Source organism: Nicrophorus vespilloides, unplaced genomic scaffold (assembly GCF_001412225.1).
Source record: "Nicrophorus vespilloides isolate i.1.1-1 unplaced genomic scaffold, Nicve_v1.0, whole genome shotgun sequence".
NCBI lineage: Eukaryota > Metazoa > Arthropoda > Insecta > Coleoptera > Silphidae > Nicrophorus > Nicrophorus vespilloides.
The window spans coordinates 160,982-182,242 of NW_017097151.1; the positions used below are offsets into that span (position 1 = coordinate 160,982).

At 37.8% G+C, this 21,261-nt stretch overlaps 9 protein-coding genes across 9 annotated transcripts; 5 read left to right on the forward strand and 4 right to left on the reverse strand.

Moving 5' to 3' along the window:
- Window positions 1-127: 127 nt before the first annotated feature.
- On the forward strand, window positions 128-1,267 carry LOC108559123 (DNA repair protein complementing XP-A cells homolog). Its single transcript, XM_017916268.1, has 4 exons — window positions 128-372; window positions 430-684; window positions 739-901; window positions 960-1,267. The coding sequence occupies exons 1-4, from the start codon at window positions 251-253 to the stop codon at window positions 1,230-1,232; spliced, it is 813 nt and encodes a 270-aa protein (XP_017771757.1). The 5' UTR covers window positions 128-250; the 3' UTR covers window positions 1,233-1,267.
- Window positions 1,268-1,468: 201 nt separating this feature from the next.
- LOC108559159 (anaphase-promoting complex subunit 7) lies at window positions 1,469-3,696 on the forward strand. Its single transcript, XM_017916325.1, has 4 exons — window positions 1,469-1,677; window positions 1,739-2,194; window positions 2,252-2,932; window positions 2,991-3,696. Exons 1-4 carry the CDS (start codon window positions 1,567-1,569, stop codon window positions 3,471-3,473), a joined length of 1,731 nt encoding a protein of 576 aa, XP_017771814.1. The 5' UTR covers window positions 1,469-1,566; the 3' UTR covers window positions 3,474-3,696.
- LOC108559158 (PR domain zinc finger protein 10-like) lies at window positions 3,522-7,736 on the reverse strand. The gene is made up of 6 exons (XM_017916324.1): window positions 7,646-7,736; window positions 7,316-7,454; window positions 6,553-7,255; window positions 6,333-6,494; window positions 5,788-6,277; window positions 3,522-5,735 (listed from the first exon to the last, which is right to left on the reverse strand). Exons 2-6 carry the CDS (start codon window positions 7,439-7,441, stop codon window positions 4,424-4,426), a joined length of 2,793 nt encoding a protein of 930 aa, XP_017771813.1. The 5' UTR covers window positions 7,442-7,454; window positions 7,646-7,736; the 3' UTR covers window positions 3,522-4,423.
- A 114-nt stretch (window positions 7,737-7,850) lies between these two features.
- On the reverse strand, window positions 7,851-9,351 carry LOC108559119 (mitochondrial ribonuclease P protein 1 homolog). The gene is made up of 4 exons (XM_017916265.1): window positions 9,110-9,351; window positions 8,822-9,051; window positions 8,491-8,767; window positions 7,851-8,434 (listed from the first exon to the last, which is right to left on the reverse strand). Exons 1-4 carry the CDS (start codon window positions 9,189-9,191, stop codon window positions 7,857-7,859), a joined length of 1,167 nt encoding a protein of 388 aa, XP_017771754.1. The 5' UTR covers window positions 9,192-9,351; the 3' UTR covers window positions 7,851-7,856.
- Window positions 9,352-9,952: 601 nt separating this feature from the next.
- On the reverse strand, window positions 9,953-11,880 carry LOC108559178 (guanine nucleotide-binding protein subunit alpha homolog). Its single transcript, XM_017916349.1, has 2 exons — window positions 11,046-11,880; window positions 9,953-10,910 (listed from the first exon to the last, which is right to left on the reverse strand). Exons 1-2 carry the CDS (start codon window positions 11,517-11,519, stop codon window positions 10,284-10,286), a joined length of 1,101 nt encoding a protein of 366 aa, XP_017771838.1. The 5' UTR covers window positions 11,520-11,880; the 3' UTR covers window positions 9,953-10,283.
- A 266-nt stretch (window positions 11,881-12,146) lies between these two features.
- Window positions 12,147-13,689, forward strand: LOC108559113 (lipase member H-A-like). The gene is made up of 5 exons (XM_017916257.1): window positions 12,147-12,411; window positions 12,543-12,612; window positions 12,662-13,159; window positions 13,223-13,416; window positions 13,468-13,689. The coding sequence occupies exons 2-5, from the start codon at window positions 12,561-12,563 to the stop codon at window positions 13,687-13,689; spliced, it is 966 nt and encodes a 321-aa protein (XP_017771746.1). The 5' UTR covers window positions 12,147-12,411; window positions 12,543-12,560.
- A 615-nt stretch (window positions 13,690-14,304) lies between these two features.
- LOC108559114 (phospholipase A1 member A-like) lies at window positions 14,305-15,469 on the reverse strand. The gene is made up of 6 exons (XM_017916258.1): window positions 15,455-15,469; window positions 15,272-15,404; window positions 15,031-15,216; window positions 14,724-14,960; window positions 14,489-14,657; window positions 14,305-14,433 (listed from the first exon to the last, which is right to left on the reverse strand). Exons 1-6 carry the CDS (start codon window positions 15,467-15,469, stop codon window positions 14,310-14,312), a joined length of 864 nt encoding a protein of 287 aa, XP_017771747.1. The 3' UTR covers window positions 14,305-14,309.
- Window positions 15,470-16,534: 1,065 nt separating this feature from the next.
- LOC108559124 (protein BCCIP homolog) lies at window positions 16,535-17,669 on the forward strand. The gene is made up of 4 exons (XM_017916269.1): window positions 16,535-16,734; window positions 16,794-17,054; window positions 17,107-17,383; window positions 17,442-17,669. The coding sequence occupies exons 1-4, from the start codon at window positions 16,636-16,638 to the stop codon at window positions 17,651-17,653; spliced, it is 849 nt and encodes a 282-aa protein (XP_017771758.1). The 5' UTR covers window positions 16,535-16,635; the 3' UTR covers window positions 17,654-17,669.
- A 251-nt stretch (window positions 17,670-17,920) lies between these two features.
- On the forward strand, window positions 17,921-21,216 carry LOC108559179 (polycomb group protein Pc). The gene is made up of 2 exons (XM_017916351.1): window positions 17,921-18,240; window positions 19,689-21,216. Exons 1-2 carry the CDS (start codon window positions 18,181-18,183, stop codon window positions 20,835-20,837), a joined length of 1,209 nt encoding a protein of 402 aa, XP_017771840.1. The 5' UTR covers window positions 17,921-18,180; the 3' UTR covers window positions 20,838-21,216.
- Window positions 21,217-21,261: the final 45 nt, after the last annotated feature.

The window sequence follows — 21,261 nt, forward strand, 5'->3', positions numbered from 1 at the left end:
AGTTGAGGGAAATAATCAACCAACCATACAAATGTGTATGGAATAGTATACTTCAGTATATTTTACTAAGATTAATATTAAAGAGGAACAGAGAGCAATTATCTCAAATGTTCTTGTTTCTCTGTCAAAACATTCTTATGTTGGCATTCAATAGTCTTCCGATAAAATAACAATATTCTGACTTTTGAGTTCACATTTCTGTCAGAAAAGTGATCAAGTTAGATCAAGTATATAAAATTTTGTATATATAATGTCCTTATCAATGGAAAACGCGGAAATCACGAAAACTTTGGAAGAGCGCATCGAAAAGAACCGGCGTAAAGCTATGGTATTAAAAAAAAGCAAATTGGTGTCTCATCCCTACGCAAAAGGGTAACGTAAAATGTAATGGTAAAGGTTACGAATCTTTACAAATTCATGTTTTTATAGGCAAGCAGTTTCCATAGATAAAACAACAATAAAAGTTGGAACAACAAAATACAAAGATACAGGTGGTGGTTTTCTATTAGAAGAACCAGATATTGATGCTGAAGATCTTGAAGAAGTCTATGATGAAATCAAGCTGAAAGAACAACAGGCACCGATTATAGAAGAAGACAGACCAAACTGTGAGACCTGCAACAAACCATTTGCAAATTCATGGCTTCTGGACACATTTGATTGTAAAGTCTGTGATGAATGCAGGTAAGAATGAATTGAAATGAAGAAATTACTGGATAATTTGATTGAGATTTTCAGGGATCCTGAAATGCACAAATTAATCTCCAAAACAGAGGCAATGAAGGAGTACCTTCTGAAAGATTGTGATCTTGATAAAAGGGAACCTCCATTGAAGTTCATCACGCGCAAGAATCCTCACAATGTGCGTTGGGGAGAAATGAAGTTGTATCTGCAGATTCAGGTTTAGTTATTTAAATATATTGTATTTGTTGTTTGTTTATATTGGAGATAATTTCCAGGTGGAACGTAGAGCGTTGGATGTTTGGGGTAGCGAAGAGAAGATTGAGGAAGAGTTGGAGAAAAGGGAAGAGAAGAAAGTTTTAGCGAAAACTAAGAAGTATCATAAACAGATGAAGGAGTTGCGAATGAACATGAGAAGTAGTTTATTCGATCGTACATCCGCTGCTTCGCACGTTCACGAATTCGGTGAAGAAACGTACAATGAAGAAGATGATACCTATACACACACATGTATTTCTTGCAAATTTGAGGAAACGTTTGAAAAAATGTAATTTTTGCAATTATTATTATTATTATTTATTTTCTATTATACAATAAAAGCAATATTGAAATGTTCATTGTATTGCAAATTTCCATTGAATATTTCATTAAATAACATGTTTTTATTTGAATTTGTACTTCATCTAATGATAAATATAACAAAAAAAAAATACAAAAAATTAATTATATTTATTTATTAAATCAAATTAAGTCTAATAAATATTTGATGATTTTTTTAATGGTTGAGTTGGGCGGGAGATCAATACCATAATTTAAAGGGACGGAATTGTCAAAAAGCGCATAAAACCTAACCTCCACAAGAAGGTAGTACATCAGAAATAGTACATGGTGATATATACACATATATTTATTTATTTCGTATACAACATGAACAATTTATTGAAACAAGTGAATCTACTTTACGAACAGGAGCTCTATTCAAACGTGGAGCATTTGGTAAGCAAGTTCAAACCCTTAAATCATCCGTTTTTTTTTTACCAAAATTTACGTGTTTCAGGTTCATCTTGCATTAACATTCTCAGAACAGAAGCAAGATGTTGCACCATATACAAAGTTTCAGCTGTACATATACTATGCTGATTCATTGTTCCACCAGCAAAACTATGTATTGGCTGATAATGCCTACAGTCAGGCATTGCAGATCAGAAAGTATATCCTGAAGACAAAAAATACTACAAAGATTCCAGACACACAGAAGGAAATATTGAGTGATATGGAAATTAAATATAAGATGTACAAATGCTGTGTGAAGATGAAACAAACGAAAAAGGCCATTGAGCTGTTACAGAGTATATCAGCTAGAAATCGGAGTGCTAAGGTCAATATGGCTTTAGGGGACTTGTACAAGAAGACAGGGTTTGATAGAAGTGCTATTACATGTTATAAGGAGGTGCTGCGGGAGAACCCTGCAGCTTTAGAAGCTGCAGAAAGTTTGCTCAAATTAGGTGTTAAGGTATGCAAGTACATACGCAAATTTGATTTAATATTAATAAGATATATTTATGTACAGGGAACAGAGGTGAATGCAATGATGCTGGATGCAACCTCAGAGTTGGGATGGATCAACTCATGGATGCGAGGGTTAGCCCAAATGCATTCAAGGGACTTCAGCAATGCGATCACTACTTTTCGAAGTATAGAGTTGTTGCAGGACAACACGATTTTAATGACGGCCAAAGCTTACTGTTATTTATACCTTTGCGATGAGAAGAGGGCATTAGCGGAGTTGCAGAGGGCCGTCCTCAGAGATCCCAATATGATACATGGTCGAGATCTGCTTGCCAACTTGCTAGCTAACAGCAGCGACAAAGAACACCTGAAGGAATTGGAGCGACTGATGCACGTGGACATTGACATAGCACATTGGTCTTGTGAGCATTGGATAGTTTTGGGATGGTATTGGTTTGCAACAAAGAAGTACGAGAAGGCTGCGCACTTTGCACGACAAGCATGTCTGATGAACAGGAAGAACGTTGAAGCGCTGCTGTTAATGGCACACACCCTAATGCAAATAACGAAATACCTAGATGCGCTTCTGAATTTCAAGGATGCCGTACGTTATTGTCCGTACAGGTTTGATGGTCATAAAGGCTTGGTAGAATGCAATTACGCTATGCGGAGGATCAGGGAAGGATTAACGATGGCGGCGAATGGATGCAAGCAATTGAATAATAGTCCGCAATCGTTAACCGTAAGCATAAAGTGATCTTTTGATACTGGAATTGTTTATTATTTAGCGTAATTTACAGCTTTACGCGTCCGCCTTGATGAAGGATGTTACTTCAGTGAGTACAGGGAAGGTGCAAAGTTTATTGGATCGCGCGTTAACTGCCGATCCTTCGTACACGCCCGCAATCTACTTGCTGGCCGAGCATTTAGAGCAGGAGCAAAGGCACGAAGAGTCCTGCACGATATTGCTGAAGCACGTGGAGAAGTACCCAACGTCGAGAACGCATCAACTCCTGGCAAATTGTTATGCTCGTTTGCAAAAAGATGAGGAGGCTTTCACACATTTCAACGCTGCGCTGCGTCTGGATCCGCATAACCAGCGCGCGACGGAGGGCCTGAATGGCTTGGGACGGTCCCCCAAGTTGGAATCCAGTTTTTATATGTCTGTGACCGGAGAGAGCAGCAGTTACGCGTCACAAGGACCCAGCATACCCACGGACGAACTGGACGAGAGCGATTCTGATCCATGGCCCTCGCACTCGGATTTCCTCTCCTACGACTGATCTTCCACTCGAGCACAACAAAACCAGTGGTGAATAAAGCGAAAGGAGAGGACGCACCTTCAATTTATTAATCGACAACAACATTCTTAAAAAAATACAATCCATCTTCGTTTCTTAATGTATTCAATAAGCGATTATTTAATCATGTTTTAGAAACAGAGATCGATTTAAGTATTATTATTATTATATCTTTTTTATTGGTACAATAAAACTCATTTCAAATCATCATATCAACAAATTTTTTTTATGTAAAACTAATCGCTTTTCCAACACCATCTCCTTTTTCAACAAGTCCTAAAATATATTAATCACAATCAGCTGCTGCTGTTCCTTTCGATATTCATATCTTATATATCAAACAATATCAGCGAGCATCTGTAGCAATGACATTTAATTATTATCAATATCATGAATGTAACTAACTAGTGCTACTTTGCACTCGACCAGAATTTCATATAAATGCATTATATTTCTAAACGAAATAACAATTGGAGCGCTTGTCGCCGAAAGACGTCAGTCAAATCCCGAACAGAAAAATGTTGATTAACAATAATCAGAAAAAGAGCGGGTAACGTCTTTCCCCGAAAGGCGCTCCGACTGTATCCAAAGCGAATCCACAATCTCTTAAGTAACTTATCTACTACCTTCAATTTTTAGTTATCAATACGCAAAATTGCATGGAGAGGAACAATTCTCGTTATCGCCATTACGAATCGCGTGTCAGAAAACGGAAAAGATCGTTACAGAAATACGTGGGTTTCCAGCCCACGGCGCAGCCTGACCAAACAAATTAATCAAAGCGCACCTCCTTTCAACAATTTCATCCTACGAGCACACAATCCTCCCTTTGTACAATTTTTCTTTTTATTGTTGTTGCTGTGTTAGTGGGAGGAAGACAAAAGTAGCAAAGGTAAAACAAACCGAATTACGGGCCGTTCGGTCCTACTTCTTCAACGCGGTGGTACTAAATTGTTTCCGGTTGTCAGCAAACGGTACAGCCTAGAATCGTTTGCTGAGCCGGTTGTGACCGTAGAAGTACCAGGTATATCAGCCACCGCAATAACCTGCTGATAAAATTGCTCCTCCTCCTCATCCTGTTGCTGCACTCCGCCAGCTTCGTCGTGGTTCTTCTCCTCCTCCAACATTTGGGCCTTGTGTGTCTTGCGTTGATGTTGCAGCAATTTGGCTTTGCTTGCGTATTGCTTGTGACACAACTGACAACCATGGGGATGGGTAGTAACCGAACCAACGGTCATCGAGAATGTAGGATTGGGAGCATCAGTTGCGACTTTGGTGGAATCAAAACGACGGTTGCTCAAGGGCAGAGCCGAACCAGGATGGTTTTTAAGTATGTGCGCCTTGCGCTTGGAACTGGATTTGTACACTTTGTCGCAATAGTTGCAGAAGTAATCTTTAGTTGCGCGCAGGATTGGCAAATTCAGTTCAGGAACTGAATTCAAGCTGATATCCGGGTGCCGTTTGGCCAGATGGTTCACGAGCATTCCGCGCCTTTTAAAACCCACCAAACAAGTGTGGCATTTGTAAATGAACCTATGGTAATCTGTAGGCTCGACCTTCGGTGTGAATTTCTTTGGGATTGCGTTCTCTCGCTCCTCTGAATGCACTCTCTTGCAATGTTCTTTCAACTTATCTTTTCTCTTGAACTGCTTTCCACAATCCGCGCAAAGAAATTCGCGATGATCCGAATGTCTCAGGAGATGGCATCGCAACTTGTCCAGAGTTTGGAAACTCTTCGAGCAATGAGTGCAACTATGCTTTCTTTCGCTATGGAATGCACGGATGTGTTTCCTGATTATACTGTACTTGTCAAAAAGCTTATTGCAATGAGGACATGTGTAATGGCCATCAACACAATGTTTTGGTACATGCAACTTCAATTCGAACACCTGATGGAAAGACTCTTTGCATATGGGACATTCAAATATTTTACCGCCCAACAGGTGAGTTTTTAAATGGCAAACCAGAGCTGATTTGTTCAGAAAACGTTTGCTGCACTTGTCGCACTGCAGAGGTTTCGCTTGCTCATCTCCATGCACCATCATATGCTTCTGAATTCTGTCCCGAGAGGCAAACAATTTATTGCATTTAGGACATTTAAACCACTCTTTGGATTGTTCGTCCTTCGCTTGTTCAGAATTTGATGAATTATTTTCACTACATCCGCTGTGATTCTCCTGCAGATGTCTACTTAGATCATCCTCGCTCAGATGAATCGATTCGCACTCGTAACAACTGTAACTTCTAAAAAAAAATCAATAGAATTTGGCAAATCTCAATTTCTTGTTGAATATACTTAGCAATGATGTATCTATCTTGCAGTTGCTCTGTAGCTGGTAAACCATGTTCATTCAAATGTTGTCTTAGGAAATTGAATCGCTTCGCACTAAACACCTCCATGCAAACAGTGCATTGCAATGCCGTGCCTACGTTGTTATCCATATTCAACTGCTGCTTCTTCCTGGCTTTCCTTTTTTTATTATCATTGGCAACAATTTGCTTCTCATCCATCTCTTCATGTTGATCTAAATGCTTCTGTAATTGTTCCGAAGTGGTGAACCTCTCGGAGCATTCGTAACAAGGCCATTCGTCCTCCAGCATTGGCTCCAAGACAGGAAGATTCCTCATCTGAGCATAGTTTCTACCATAACCAACCAACAGCTCCTGTTTAGGAAGTATATTCTTTATAGTAGTGTAATACAGGCAGTTATCCTGTTGTGTCAGAACCAAATTTTGTTCAGAAAAATTTTGCCCCAATTGCACAAAGCGCATCCAATTGGATGAATCTTTAAAAAATGATAAATTAATAATATATAAGGATATATTAGAAACAAATCTTACTCTCATCAGAAACGTCCAAATAAAGGAAAGAACCATCAGAAGTTTCCACAGAAAGCACAACCTGATCTTCATCATATTTGATGTAATCATTAGATGTCAATCCTTCAATTGGCCCAAATTGTGTTCTCTTTGGTATGAAACGTTTGGCAAATATTCCAATCTCTGAAATAAACTGTGCTGTATATAATAACCATTACTAATTATTGATTGATAAACAAACCTCCATTTAAATTTCTTCCAATGATTAAATGATTTTCTGGTAAAGAAGCTCTAGCCCTTGAAAGTATAGGCTTATCACTAATCTGCTGGACACATGTCAGCAATTCTTCTTCACTTTCAGCTCCCTTCACCTTCCTGGCAGTCTGCCTCAAAGATCTTCTCTCCTGGCTATGTGTTATTTCTGTTTTTTCATTCTCAACCACAGTATTCTGCTGATTATCTGATATTATTGTGGGTAAGTTAGCTTTAAGAGTACCATCATCTAAAGATAAAAGCTCAGTGCCCAACAATGTATGAGAGTCCAGCAAATGGGTTTCCTCAGCCAAACACCTCTCAACTAAATAGGAAATCCCAGTAGTCTGATCCGTAATTAATATGTCAACCTCCTGCTCAGTATTAGCAATGATCTGTGGGTCATTTGGGACTGTTGAACTTCTCTCAACAATTTGCAAAAACTGATTTCCAATTATGTTCTCTGGATTTGGTGGTGCAGTTTCATTATCAGCATTTTGTACCAGCTGTGCTACAACCACTGGGTTCTCAAAATTTGTTTCTGATGTGTAAACTGGACTGTAGCTTGCAACAGAGCTCATGTTAGGATCCAATGGACTGACATGTTGAAACTCTTGATATGTTTGTGCTGAGTTCAAATCCTCTGCCTCTTGCTCTAGCTTGAAATCATTTGCATGTTTCACATACTCTACCTATAGTAGAAACCAAGTTTCATAAATCATGTAAAGGTTATAATCTATGTTGTTACTCACTGCAATGTATAATATATTAGGATTATTGCTTCCATCAGTCTCAGCACCTTCATTCCAAGAACTGTCAAGTAGATGATTGTTAATGGTGCCTCCACCTTCGGGAGGCATCTCTATGATACTCTCCATTGTCAAAACATCACTAAAACATATCATTAGTTTTATAAATAGATAATTGGCAGTTTTGACACTTTCATATATATGATTTAGGTTGTGCAAAAGAAAAAGAACTAGTAGTAGTCATATCCTGAATACAATTCAAATTTTCGTTCGATTAACGTAAAACAATAAAGCGAAAATCTATTATTTTGTAACCAAAATAATAAATATTACCTTTAAACCCTTTATCCGACATTTTGTCCACTGATTTGCATGTAAAAACAACACAGAACATAAAATTAATAAAACGACATACGCGCATACACTCTTGCCAACATTGAAATGCAATAGAAATCTATCGATCGATCGAACTTAATCAGTTTTACCAAAACAACAAATTAAAAAGAAATCAATTTATTTAAATTTTTACATTACTCTAACATTTTTATTCATTCATAATTTTCCTTAAATTAAGTAAATTATTCTTCGGGTCCCCTTTAGGTTTCCAGGAACTTGTTGATTTCTTGACATTCGAAACTTCTGTCTGCCTATAATTGCTGAATTTGGATGGCTGCATTTCATGATTAACTAATTTTCGCCTTGGCACATGCCTCAGACTATGTTCCCAATTCCCTGTTGTCTTTATGTCCAGCATGATGGAAATCATTTGATTTAGGGTTAGCGACTTTCCAGCGCCTGAACCCCATTGCAAATACCTGTCCAGAGGTAATTTAGCCATCTTAAGTCCCTCCCTTTTCGCTTTAGCCAGCGATAAAGGTTCATTGTTAATCTTATCCACTATTGCACCTATGATGTAAACAGCATTATGATCGTACTCTTTCAACTCTTCCCTGCAATGCGGCGTTAAATATACTAATTCGTTTTTCGGAAACATATCTAAATAGCTGGCTTCGTGAATGTTCATAGGGAAATCGGCATCGTACATTGTTGGAATATGTTTGTGCAAATACTTGATCAAATCTCTGTCCAAATGACAATTACTAAAATGTATATCAAATGGATCTAAAAATGAATCATTGAAATGTAGATAACATTTAGTGTTGTGGAATTCAATTTACCATTGTGTATCCTATTCTCTGCAAAACAAAACATCAGCTGTTTTGCACAATTAATATTTTCCCTCTTAGTCATGTTCTCATCATATCCACAATCAATCACTATTTTCTGTCCAAATTGCATCGCTTGCATGAGTTTGTTATTGTACATATGGTTTATTGTGCTGTCAAAGAATCTCAAGAATATATTATTGTGACCCAAGTCATACCTCATAGCTCCATCAACATTTGGTTCAAAATCTTGAGATTCCCTTTCAACTCTTTTTATCTCTTTTTTTTGCTATAAAATTATGAAAAATTTATAAATAATCATTAAATCACTAGGAATACTTACTGCCTGTCCCTCCTTTTTCTTCTCTACTTTAAACAGAAACTGCAAATACTTCTTCCTTGAAGATCGTGTTTCTAATTTCAACAGTTCAGACCAATGGTCAGAGGTCATAAACTCTGGTGAAGGAACAGTTTTACCATCCTGTCTCATCACATCTGCTTCCAATATGATTACTTTCAATTTATGCTCTAATGCTTCATCTCCTCCGCTGATCTTTGAAACATCTACATTTCCTTGATTCAAAAGATTTATATTAAAATTGAAGAATTGAATTATTATGTATTTATTTACCATTGGTACAGAATGTCCTTAATTTCTGTTGATTAGGTGCATCAAGCACTAGTTTTTTACATTTACTCAAAAACCTCCACATTGTTGTTACTGTATGGAAATGCTACTTCAAAACATTAGGTTAGATTCCAACCAGACTGAAGTTATAAAACACATCCAAGCTCACTTAAGTAAATTAATTATTTTTCTCTTGTATATGATATAACTAAGTAATTAACTATAAAATATAACAATAGTTTTTCATGTAAAACAACTAACATAACCTAGTCAAATTTTAAGGTAGTAAAAGTAAGATTTCAATCATATTTAATATATATATATTTATTTTAAAAACAAATTTTATTTTTTTCTATTTACAATTAATAATTACATAAAATTAACAAATATGTATATATATATATATAATTTTACAATTATAAAATGCATTTCTAGGAAACATGTTATATATACATATATCTTTTTTTTTATATAAATCTAGTATATATATATAAAAAAAAGTTGTTTCAAGGCACATAAGATTTTTGTTTATATCTGTTGTTTTTTTTCTTCCTATAGAAATTCTGAATATAAAATATATATATAGCTATGCTCTGTTTATAATGGACCAATTTCTTCTCTTAAATAATTCGACCTTCTTCCAAGTACTAATAATAACAATAATAATAATAGAGTCCCTCTCTTTTGTGTGCTCATTGGATTGAATCATTTATAAATATATTAACGGGCAGTTCTGTTAGTCAGTTCTCTTTGGTAAATATTTTTTAAATTCTACCAAAAACATGATTCAAAAATTTAAAAGAACAAAAAAAAATAAAATAATAATAGAATAAATATACATACAACAAGAAAATAATAATGGATCCATTGGTTATTTACACAATTCACTTAATATAAAATAATAATATACACATTTTCCTGTTTAAAGTAAAATTCGAGATGATGGACTAATAGTTAGTCAGTCTTTGCCAAACAAATAAAAGTAATTAATTGTAAATTGTTTTAAACATTTATCGGAAAAACCTTCGCGCTCGAATTCGACTTTGCCATTACTCGCATATTTTTCTTTTCTCGTTCTCTTGTTGTTTCATTAATTAATTACAAATAAAAAAGAAACACAGCCACATTATGTGAGGAAATAATTAGAGATGTACGGGTGGGTGTGGACACACGACGATCATTGTAACATCAGGGTCTCCAAGTTGCGATTCAGGATCGTATCTTTGACCGAATTAAATACCACCTTGATATTTTCGGTGTCGACAGCCGTCGTAAAATGGTGGTATAGTTGTTTTTTTGGATCGCGCTTGACGCCGGTGAAGATAGCCAAGATAAAGCTTTGTACATCTTTTATAGAATGCGAGTTGCCGGTAAACTGCGGGAAATACCAGCGTATATCCGTCTCCGGATTTGCGACCTTCCGCACTAGCAGGTCGTACTTGTTCATGAACAGTATGATGGACACACTGGAAAAGATTCTATTATTGATGATGGTATCGAAGATATCTCGGCTCTCCTCCAGACGATTGGTCTTCCTATCTTCGAGCAGCACTTGGTCAAACTCTGAGGAGGATACCAGGAAGAGGATGGACGTAACCGAATCGAAACACGAGAACCACTTCTGACGCTGTGACCTCTGCCCTCCCACATCCACAAACAGGAAGGGCACTGTGTTGATTGGAATCACGAATTCCGTTATGCCCTTGGTGGCCTTCCTACAGTGCAAGATGTCCTTGTTTGTTGGCATATAATCTGACCTGGAGATCCTCTCTATGTTATTTAAGAAGAACTCAACTGAATCACTCTGCAACAAGGGAAACATAATTAATAGTTGTACCTTTTGTTGTCCTATTTATTTAAACACACTAGCAATAATTGCATTACATCATGCAATATGAGTAATGCTTCTTTGTGATGTACTTAATTTAACAGTACTTACTAATTGAAATTCCCTGCGCCTTTCATATGCCCTACGAATACCATTATCACTCCACAATTTCTTCAGCATGGGAACAAATTGGGTGAACCTGTTGACATCAATGATCTGATTGTTATTGAAGTGCAGCAGTTCCAGGCCGACAGCAACATTACTGGTATCACCCCAGGGAATGGCCAGCTTGTCTCGGGCATCAACCAAAACTTTCATGCCTCTCACTACATTCTGGTAAATGATCTGCTGATACTCTCTAATCAGATCCTGCTCAAATTTGATGCCATGTATGATCCGCATCTGCTTCAGAAACGTCGACTTGCCGCTCTCGCCGGCGCCAAGCAGCAGCAACTTGACCTGCCTCTTCAGCACTTGCTTATCCTTCTCTATGAGCTTATCGATCTCCTGGCTCTTGTAGCGCTGCTCCAGCTCCTCGGGCGTCATTTTGAAGCGCGTGCAACACCCGAAAGACATCAACGACATTTTCACACCGATAGTAAATACACTACGTTCGTAACACTTTCTACGATGATGAACCACCACCACCGCCGCCGCCGCAGCCGCCTCCACCGCACAAACACCTTCCGCTCGGAATCTGACCAAGGTCACGATATGACCATCCAAAAGCACTAAGCATTCAAAAACGAAGCTCTTCTCTGCACTCGCGCGTCCCTACATCGTACAAAAACACAATCTACTTTCGACACTTAACATCTCGCTGGCAGCAGGCAGACATATTTTTATTGTATATTCCAGGTGATTTCAGGCTAGCCAATGTAGTAAACACAATCGACAGAATATAGACCGAAGAAAAAGCTCACCCACTCTTAAGAACTCCTCGTTAATATACAATACAAATACCGAAGTGTTTCTATTTTCACGCCTACTATCCTACTTGCTATCCTCTTCTAGATTCAACCCATTGGCGCGTTTACAAATATTAACGTCGATTGCTGTAAAGGTTGCCTAAAATCATGCCATGAATACCGCTAAGTGCGTTATTTACGCGATAATTGCTATAATTACAAAAAAATTAAGCGCCATTCCCAAAGGATTTTCCAAGAAACACAGGCCACATCCAAATATAACTTGATTACGTAATGCTGCCTGCCGCGAATCGATTCATCGCTCGCGAATCCCAACATTTCTTTATTCGGTTATAACGAAATGGGCGAAAACCAAACGCCAGTTACTAATCCACAGGAAATGGGATTAGATTCCTGCAATTATGCCGTAAACTATTAGAATAATATATGTTGCATATGTTTAAGATAGCACACATGCAACACATTAATAGGTCCTAAACAAAGCTACATACGAGTTGGTGGCTTCACTTTTGCTTTGCATATTCTTCTGTACTCGAAATTAAGCTCAGGTTAATTATTAATCATAATTAAGCGTGAGTAAATGTTACTTTATTAAGGTCGATATATAAATATTTATGCTTCGTCGTCGAATTAGATAACGATAGATAATATGTATATATAAAACTTGCTAATTTTGTAGCAATCTGGACAAACGAAAATGCAACTAGTGGTGAATTTGATCGTAGCCATAGCTGCGCACCGCGCATCCGGTATAACTTTATTAAGTCGTAACGCATTTGCAATTGATTTCGTTTTTAGGTAGCTTGTTACGTGGTTTCCAAGATCTTCAAGACTATAATTTCGATGATGAAAAGGCACCGGTTCACAACTTGCAGGATGATGTTAAATTCATTTTATATACGAGGGAAGGCCCGAAGGAAGGCGAGCTAATAATCAACTCTTACGAAGTCCTGAAGAAATCTCACTTCGCTCCAACTCGAAGCACAAAGTTTGTTATACATGGGTTCCAATCCAGCGGCTACTCCGATACCTGTCAGGAAATCAAAGACAAATACCTCGAACTGTACGATTACAATATCTTCGTGGTCGACTGGAGCAAAATCTCAGGAAATCTTATATATTTCATACCTGCAACAAGCACTAGGCAGGTCGGAGAATACTTTGCAAGTTTAATTGATTTATTGATAACCCACGGAGCGGATGCAAACGATATTCATTTGATCGGTCACAGTTTGGGTGCGCATATTTCCGGTTTTGCTGGTGAATACTCAAGCGTGAACGTTTCAAGAATTACAGGTCTCTGCCTGCAAATATTCATTAATATAAAAACATTCATTTATATTTGAAATTAAACTTCAGGCCTGGATCCGGCGTTTCCTTCTTTTGGCATGATCCAATTGTCCAACGGACGACTGTCCTATCATCAAGCCAAATTCGTGGACGTCATTCATACTGCAGCCGGTACTTTCGGCTTGATGGACGCCATTGGACATGCCGATTTTTACCCTAACGGTGGCGTAATGTCACAACCAGGATGCAACGGCATCACGGATGTAATTTAAATGTTTCAAACGTATTCATTAAATTTAATTGTGTTCTTGCAGTTTACAGCAGCTTGCAGTCACGGTAAAAGCTGGCAGTACTTTAAAGAGAGCATCGATACCAACGTCAAATTTGCTTCTTACAAATGCAACTCACTAGACGACTTCTCCAGAGGATGCCAAATGGTGAATCCGGTTTACATGGGCGATCATTTGGATCGGAAGGCGCGCGGTATATTCTATTTAAAGACGATGCCGGAAGTTCCATACGTTATAAACAACTGATTATTTCTGGTATAAATTATGAAATCGTTGAAAACATAAATAATTAATTTAATATAACTTGGATGTTTATTATACGCCCCTCTTTTTATTTTAATGATAACTCGAAAGTTGTCATTCACGTCACGCTCAATAAACTGTTGTCTTAGATCAGGGGTCGACAACCGTCGGCCCGCGGGCCGCATGCGGCCTTGTATGCAATTTCTGTGGCCCACGGGAATCTGTCTGTATTAATATGACAATATTTAGATCTTTGAAGTACCATTAATCTGTTGTATTGCCAATGATCTTTTTATCAGTTCGAATTTCGGTTTTCTTTGGCCTATGTTATACTAATCAAGTTTATAAGTGTTTTTTTTTTCTGAAGAAACATAAAATTAAAGAAAGTTGAAAATGTGGGATCCGTAATCGAATCTCAGAAGTAATAATCAACAAAGTGGAACACACAAAGTCTAAAGACAAAGTCCAACAAGTTCAATGTTCTTGTTGACATTTTTGTTTTTATCGGTAACAAAAAAAATATTGCAAATAGTTGGTTCAATAAATATATATTTCGCACTAATTTGAAGTTTAAGTCTATTTTAAATAAGTATAATATAAATAAATAATAAACGACGACTGAGTTAGTTCGAAGTTGTTCCGTCTGGTGGAACGCGAACCAGGCAGCATCTCGGATCTCCTGGTCCTTCCGGTGTCTTCGGACAATACGGTTGTTCATCGGTGTAAACGCAATATGAACCGGAAGTGCTGGGGTAATTAATGAATGCAATTTTGAGAGAATGAAAAATATAATTATCCTTACGTCAACGGTGTGTTTTGCCCTAAAAGCGCCGGTATTCCTATCCGATGTCCGGGTCTTGGTCCCGTCGGACAGCGCCTAGAGCAGGGCTCAGCTTTCCTCGCCAGCTCCGGATGCAGACTTTCGGCCATGTAGCAGATGGACCACACGTGACTACAAAGCTGTTCATCGACTGCGGAGTAAAACAACAAAAGTAAAAATCAGTAGATGCATTAGGAAATAGGATATCCTGACTCACATCCGACGTTCTCGCAGAACGGTTGTACGCGCCCTCCGTTTATGCAGAAATCAGCGTGACCCGATCTTCCGGCTTCTCCGTAATGACCAGCATTCGTGTGGATGACATGGACGGCGTTTGCGTGTCCACTATTCAACCTGCTGCCTGCAGGAATCAACGGTCTGGCCGGATCCAGGCCTACGATCCTGTGCAACCGGAACTGAACGTTCTTTGCGATCAGTCCGCACGTGTGAGCACCTGAAAGGGCATTCGCAGGTCAATTATAACGCTTACAACGGTACCGATTTCCGGCCTCCGCTCTACCCACCAAGAGAATGTCCCACGCATGTTAATTTATCGGTGCGCATACCGGCGCTTCGCAAAGACATCAGAAGACTTCCCGTGCATCGGGCTACCGCTTTAATATTATGTACAGCCGCTGGATAGCAAGGGGGTTGGCTCAAAGCACCCCAATCCACCATCCACACGTTGTAACTACCATTCTTAATGTACGCTGTAAACACACGTTTTAAATAAACTTACTAACGACGAGTATTGCTTATAGTTACCATCCCTTAAAACGACAATTGGAAGGGTGTCATCACCACCTGCGTAACCGTGTATCAAAAGGATATCCTCCTTATTGGAATCGTAATAACCAGTTTGTCTTAACCAATCGCTTTGCTTCGGATCCACGGTCTGCTTCTTTCCTTCCGCATTGTACAATATGAACGAAATATCAGCATCCGGACATACAGCTCTTGCATCGGCTGGCCTCCAAGGACAATCCCTATTAGTCCTATTTGCTATGGATGCGTTGTGCAGCAGAAGTTCATCTTTGATGATAGCTCCCGGCTTTGGCAAATGGGCAAACTGCGCTCCGCAAAGCACCACTAAATTAACAAATATCAATTAAATTCAAACCTTTATTATGTGTCCATCCATATATCCTCCTCACCAATGCAACAGGTAAAATAAAATCCTGGAGTCCACATCTCTCTTCATCCGCTCCAATCAGAACGACTACCGATTGCGATTTGTAGCGTTGCCTGAATTCTTCATTTATTTTTAAAACGGTAACTGCTCCTCCTCCACTTCTGTCGCTCGCTTTGTTGTGAATATGTAATTAGATGTTACGGACGGACAAAAATGTAGAAACAAATATTGATTGGTCGACCGGAAGATGTTGCTATTCCCTCGCTCTTACTCATAGCAATTCGATTGGAAAGATGGCCAAAAGTTGATTTATTGATTTTCATTTCAACTAATTCTATAATAGTTACTTTATGTTCAAATCGTAATTATTTTTTGGAATAAAATTGATTTAGTATTTAAATTGGTGCACAAATTTTAGGCAATTAAATTTTGCAAAGTTTATACATTATCAAACAGGAGTTATAAAAGTTAAATAAATGCAGTGTAAAGTTAATTTTTGCTATCAAGTTTCATCCGAGTTTCAATTGTTAGCAAACGATAATGGGCTCAATACTTGATTTATAAACCATCAACCGCTCATCGAACTTAGTAAAAACCGTTATGTGGTTTTAATCTGTCTAGTAAAACGTCTTGCAAAGTATGTCAATGATTCAAGAGTGTATGCAAATCCTGGCCATAAAAAGAACGCACAATTTAAGTAACAGTAATTACGACTTTAAGACATGCTCGATGTTGCACTATAAAAAATAATCGATATTTATGTAGTTCAGTTATAAATTACAAAATAAATTTAACTTATTTTCAAGCTGTTTAAATTCTAAGAGTAGAAATAAATATTATTTGAAAATGTTAGGAAAGTTTAAATTTAAAATTGCGGTGTTATTGGTTGCGTACACTCAATGTTTATTAGTTGTGCGATGCGCATAACCTATAAGAAACAGTGTTTTCATCACATGTGGTTTATTGCATCGGGATTCAATCTGATTTAATTGCGACAATGGCAGGACCACCAAAGAAAAAGGCACTCCAGGAGAACGACGAGAATGTTGCCTCATCTGATGACGACAGTGGATCAGAGGAATACACTGGACAACAAGTAATATATACTTTTATATATTAATTTGATTTTGTTACAAATTAATTTCTTTCTGATAGGAAATCCAGGCTGATTTTGAGGGAAGGAATCCAGAAGGAGAAGATTTCCATGGTATTAAGAAGTTGCTGCAGCAGTTGTTCCTAAAAGCACACATTGATTTATCTCAGATGAGTGATATGCTCATTGCTCAAGCTGGTATCGGGAGCGTTTTGAAGCAAAGCTTCTGTGATGATGATGAAGACGATGAGGATGATGAAATGAATGGAGGCGCTTTAGAGGTGTTTGGTATCACATCAATTATAAATATGTATAAACACAAGGTATATTTTTCTTTTTAAATGTAATTTGCATATAATAATTGTATATTTATAGGAATCAACTTGTGTAAAACAAATGAATACTGTGGTTATTAGTCAGGCAATGCAGCATTCTGATAAAAATACGCAGGATCAAGTTAAGGAAATTATGGCTAACTCGAAGGTCGGTTTTCTCGTGAACGAGAGGTTCTTGAATATTCCTCCCAAGATATCGGATCCTTTGCTTACTTCGTTAATGGCAGAATTGGATCGGTATAAGAGGAAGGATGATTCTTACGATTTTGACTATTTCTTGGTGGTGTGCAAGATGCATAAACCGAAGGGAGGAGGCGGTACTATTTTTTTTGCAATTACAATAAAGTTCGTTTTTTTAATAATGCGCGATTTCAGATGATTTCGTTTATGCAAACGCCGAAGAAGAAATATTCGTAAACGAGGCCAGTATTCAATTCGAGTTCAGCGTGGAGAACGAGTCGGATACTTCGGTTGCTGGAAAATGGAAGGAGGACGATGTTGAAATGATTCCCTACAGAAAGGTCGTCCTGTTCAAGGGCAGTAAATTCATGAATATTGTTCAACAAATTAAGCAATTTGTTAATTAAAGTTTATTTAGTATGAGTTTACGTTTTATTATTTGCGCTTCAGTATTTGTAGGCAACTTTATATACAATTTAACAGTTTTGTTCTGTTGCCAGATGGTTCGAAATAAATATACGTTGTATTTTACTAAATTGTTATTGAGAAATGTTTCATTCATGTTGTGTTTAAAATAACTTGGGTTTCGTTGTTGTTATAGTTGATAATGTAGCGGATGGTAGAGTTGGTTATGGTTTGTATAAAATTTGGCAACACTGGTGAAAGTGGGGAAAAGAGCTGCGAGGTGAAGAATTAAATATGAAGGCCAGTGCATATAGCGCCAGTTTTTGTTGAGTTTTAATGAGCTGGAAGCGCGAGAAATATGTGTGCGAAAAGTGCGTGGAGATCATCACTTAATGCACCTCCTATTTGCATAGGTGGCTCCGTTGCGAATTGATTCCCATTTTAAACAGTTGCCTGCCGAAGAAGAGTAGAGACGACAGCGAGAACCAAAACACATACATACATACACGGGCACGGGACAACAACAACAATGGAGTTAGGTGATCATGTTTATGCCGCCGAGAAGATCATCAAGAAACGGATCAGAAAGGTATGTTTTCCATCAGTTACTTTGCATCTACCAATTTCCATATATACAATTGTGCATCAAGAATATCCGTCTGGACGCTTCCTTCAGATAACCTCATCCATCAACTAAATCCCTTGCACAACATAACCTGTCTGCCAATCGTTCATACTACATTTCAAACTGCAGCCAAATACATTTTTCTAAAACAATAAGTTGTTACTTGATACATGCACTCAATTAATACCTACTGTTGTTTAAACTGACAAATCTGAAGAGCAACAATTGTGTAACAACTTCAGCAATTTCTGAAACTTTTCTGTATTTTGTGCACTACTTTTAAAACATTTCTATTGAAAACAAACAGTTGTTGCTTGAATTAATACATGTAGTTTTCAGTTGTTTAATCTGAAAGCTTTACTGTTATTATTATTTTCACAGCCTTCTGTTTTTAAATAAATTAAAATAGTTGCAGACAGACCATTTAGCTCAATACATATGCTGATTTTGTTTACTAAAATAATCGTGTAACTATTGCAATACATATTACCTGCAATTAATAAAATTTTGGACAATTACTTATTATATATGATGTTTGTGAAAAATTAATTGCGGGGGATAGTTTACAGCTTTCTTTTACTAATTTATTTGACAGATTTCAGTATTTCAATTATAATTTTTTGTACGTTTAGATTTTAACATTTAAAACATTCAGGATTAGTTGAAATATTATCTAACAAAATGATTTACATAATTATATTATTATTTATTTACTAGTAAACTATAGTATTTGTAAAAATACAGACAATACAGTGAATTCTCGATAGTAAGTCTTATTATTTCTATCAAAATGTGGTAATTATTATATAATTTGGGACGAAGAGTTAACATTTTTCATACCTCCACAAAAATGTATTTCAATTTCTTTCTAAAGTTGATCATTGTAAGAAAATTATTTTTGTTTGGGTCACTTGTAATCAAAATTTCACTTGGATTTTTATAAATACAAGATGAATTAATGAACTGTTGACTTTTTTAAATAATAGTTTTATACTCTTCTATGAAGACTTATCTAAGTTTTATTACTACATCTTAAGTAAAAAATGTTTTAATTCAATATAATATTGTAATAATGTTTGTTGTAACAGTCGCATAAAAAATAATCGAAGAAAAAACATCAACTCCTACAAAGGAGTATAGACTTTAGGTCTTTCTGCCCTTATATTTATTAGACTCTACTATTCTGCATTACATCATATTATTATTTTATAATATTGTGTCTACTTTGTAAATGATTTATTATATTTGTTATTTGTTTCTTTATAGGGAATAGTGGTGTATTACATAAAATGTACTATGTGATCTACGTTATTTATTAGACTCTACTATTCTGCATTACATCATATTATTATTTTATAATATTGTGACTATTTGTAAATGGTTTATTATATTTGTTATTTGTTTCTTTATAGGGAATAGTGGAGTATTACGTAAAATGGAAAGGTTGGAGCAACAGGCACAACACGTGGGAACCAGAAGTGAATATTCTGGATTCTCGTTTGATTGATCTGTACGAACGGTCGCTGCATAAAGAAAATACACCTGGTAAACGAGGTCCGAAGAAGAATGCCGGTAAGACGCTCGACAGAATCCAGGCCATCGGTGCCGAAGAAGAGTTGAGGAACAGCGAAGAGGAGAGCCAGGACGAGAGCTCGAGCGTGAAGTCAATACCAAAATTGGACGCAGCACCCATCGAGGATGACGAGACGCGGGCGTCCGCGGAGGAAGAGACGAGTCCACCGACGTTGACTCCAGCGACAGCCATCGACATCGAGAATACCAGCAGTTCGAGCAGCGAGGACAGACCAATCCTTAGCAGACTCATATCCGAAGATCCCGTGGGCACAAAACGAAAAGCAGAGGTGTTGTCGAAGGAGTCGGGCAAGATCGGAGTGACGATCACGACGAGCAGTCCTACAAGTCCGAGTCCACCACCTGCGAAAGTACAAAAAACGAAGCCTCTGTCGTTGCCAAGCAGCGCCCGCACGAACGGCAAGAAAGAGGATGAAGCCTCCTCCGGTATACCGTCGGCATCGAGCGCTGCCGTCCTCACGGCAACGGCGCCAAGGAGCGCTGATAAAAGACCCAGCCAAATAGATCCTGCTCTACCACACACCTCCACCTTGGAACCTGCATCCCCAAAGCCGGTTGCGTCACGTACTGACGATAACCAGTCGGCGGCAGCAGCTTCGCAGGCAATCTCCACTGCACCCGCGCCTACGTCCACCCCAGCCCCGCCTGTTCTTCGACCGCAGAACCAGCAGCAGCATCAACAGTCCCACCCCGAAGCCGTTCTCAACAATAAGCACGTCACTGTGAACGGTCATAATAATAACATCCACAAGACGGAGGCGGAGGAGGTGTCACATCCACCTCCGGTCGCGCTTACGAGTCCCGGTTCCGACTACTGGCTCGCCCGAAACCCCGTTGCCGATCAAGTCTTCATAACGGACGTGACTGTTAATCTGAAGACCGTCACCATACGTGAGTGCAAAACGGAGAAGGGCTTCTTCAAAGAGCGCGACGATAACCACCAATCGAAGCCCAGTGATATTGTGTGACGTTTCTTGTAGTTTCTAGAAGCCGGCTTCAACTGTACATACAACACGAGATCTGTACATAGGACATTCTCTTTTGCGGAGAGCGTGTAAAAGGTAAAAGGCGCGCGAAACGCGCTGCAACAATTGACTTTTTATAATTGATGTGGAAGCGTTGCATTCATGTTTAACGCGGATGATTTTTGATCTTCTCCGGAACAAACAAATCACCATCAGTTTATTTATATACTTATAGATATACATATGTTTGTGGAGATGACAGTTTAATTATACCCAATTGCGAGCAAACTACAGAAGATGAACAGAAAAGAACACAGGGTATTCATTTAATTCTTTTTATTTTTCTTCTGCCCATCAACACATACATATATGTATATATATATTTATATAAGATAAATATTATTTAATTTATATTAACTTATTATTT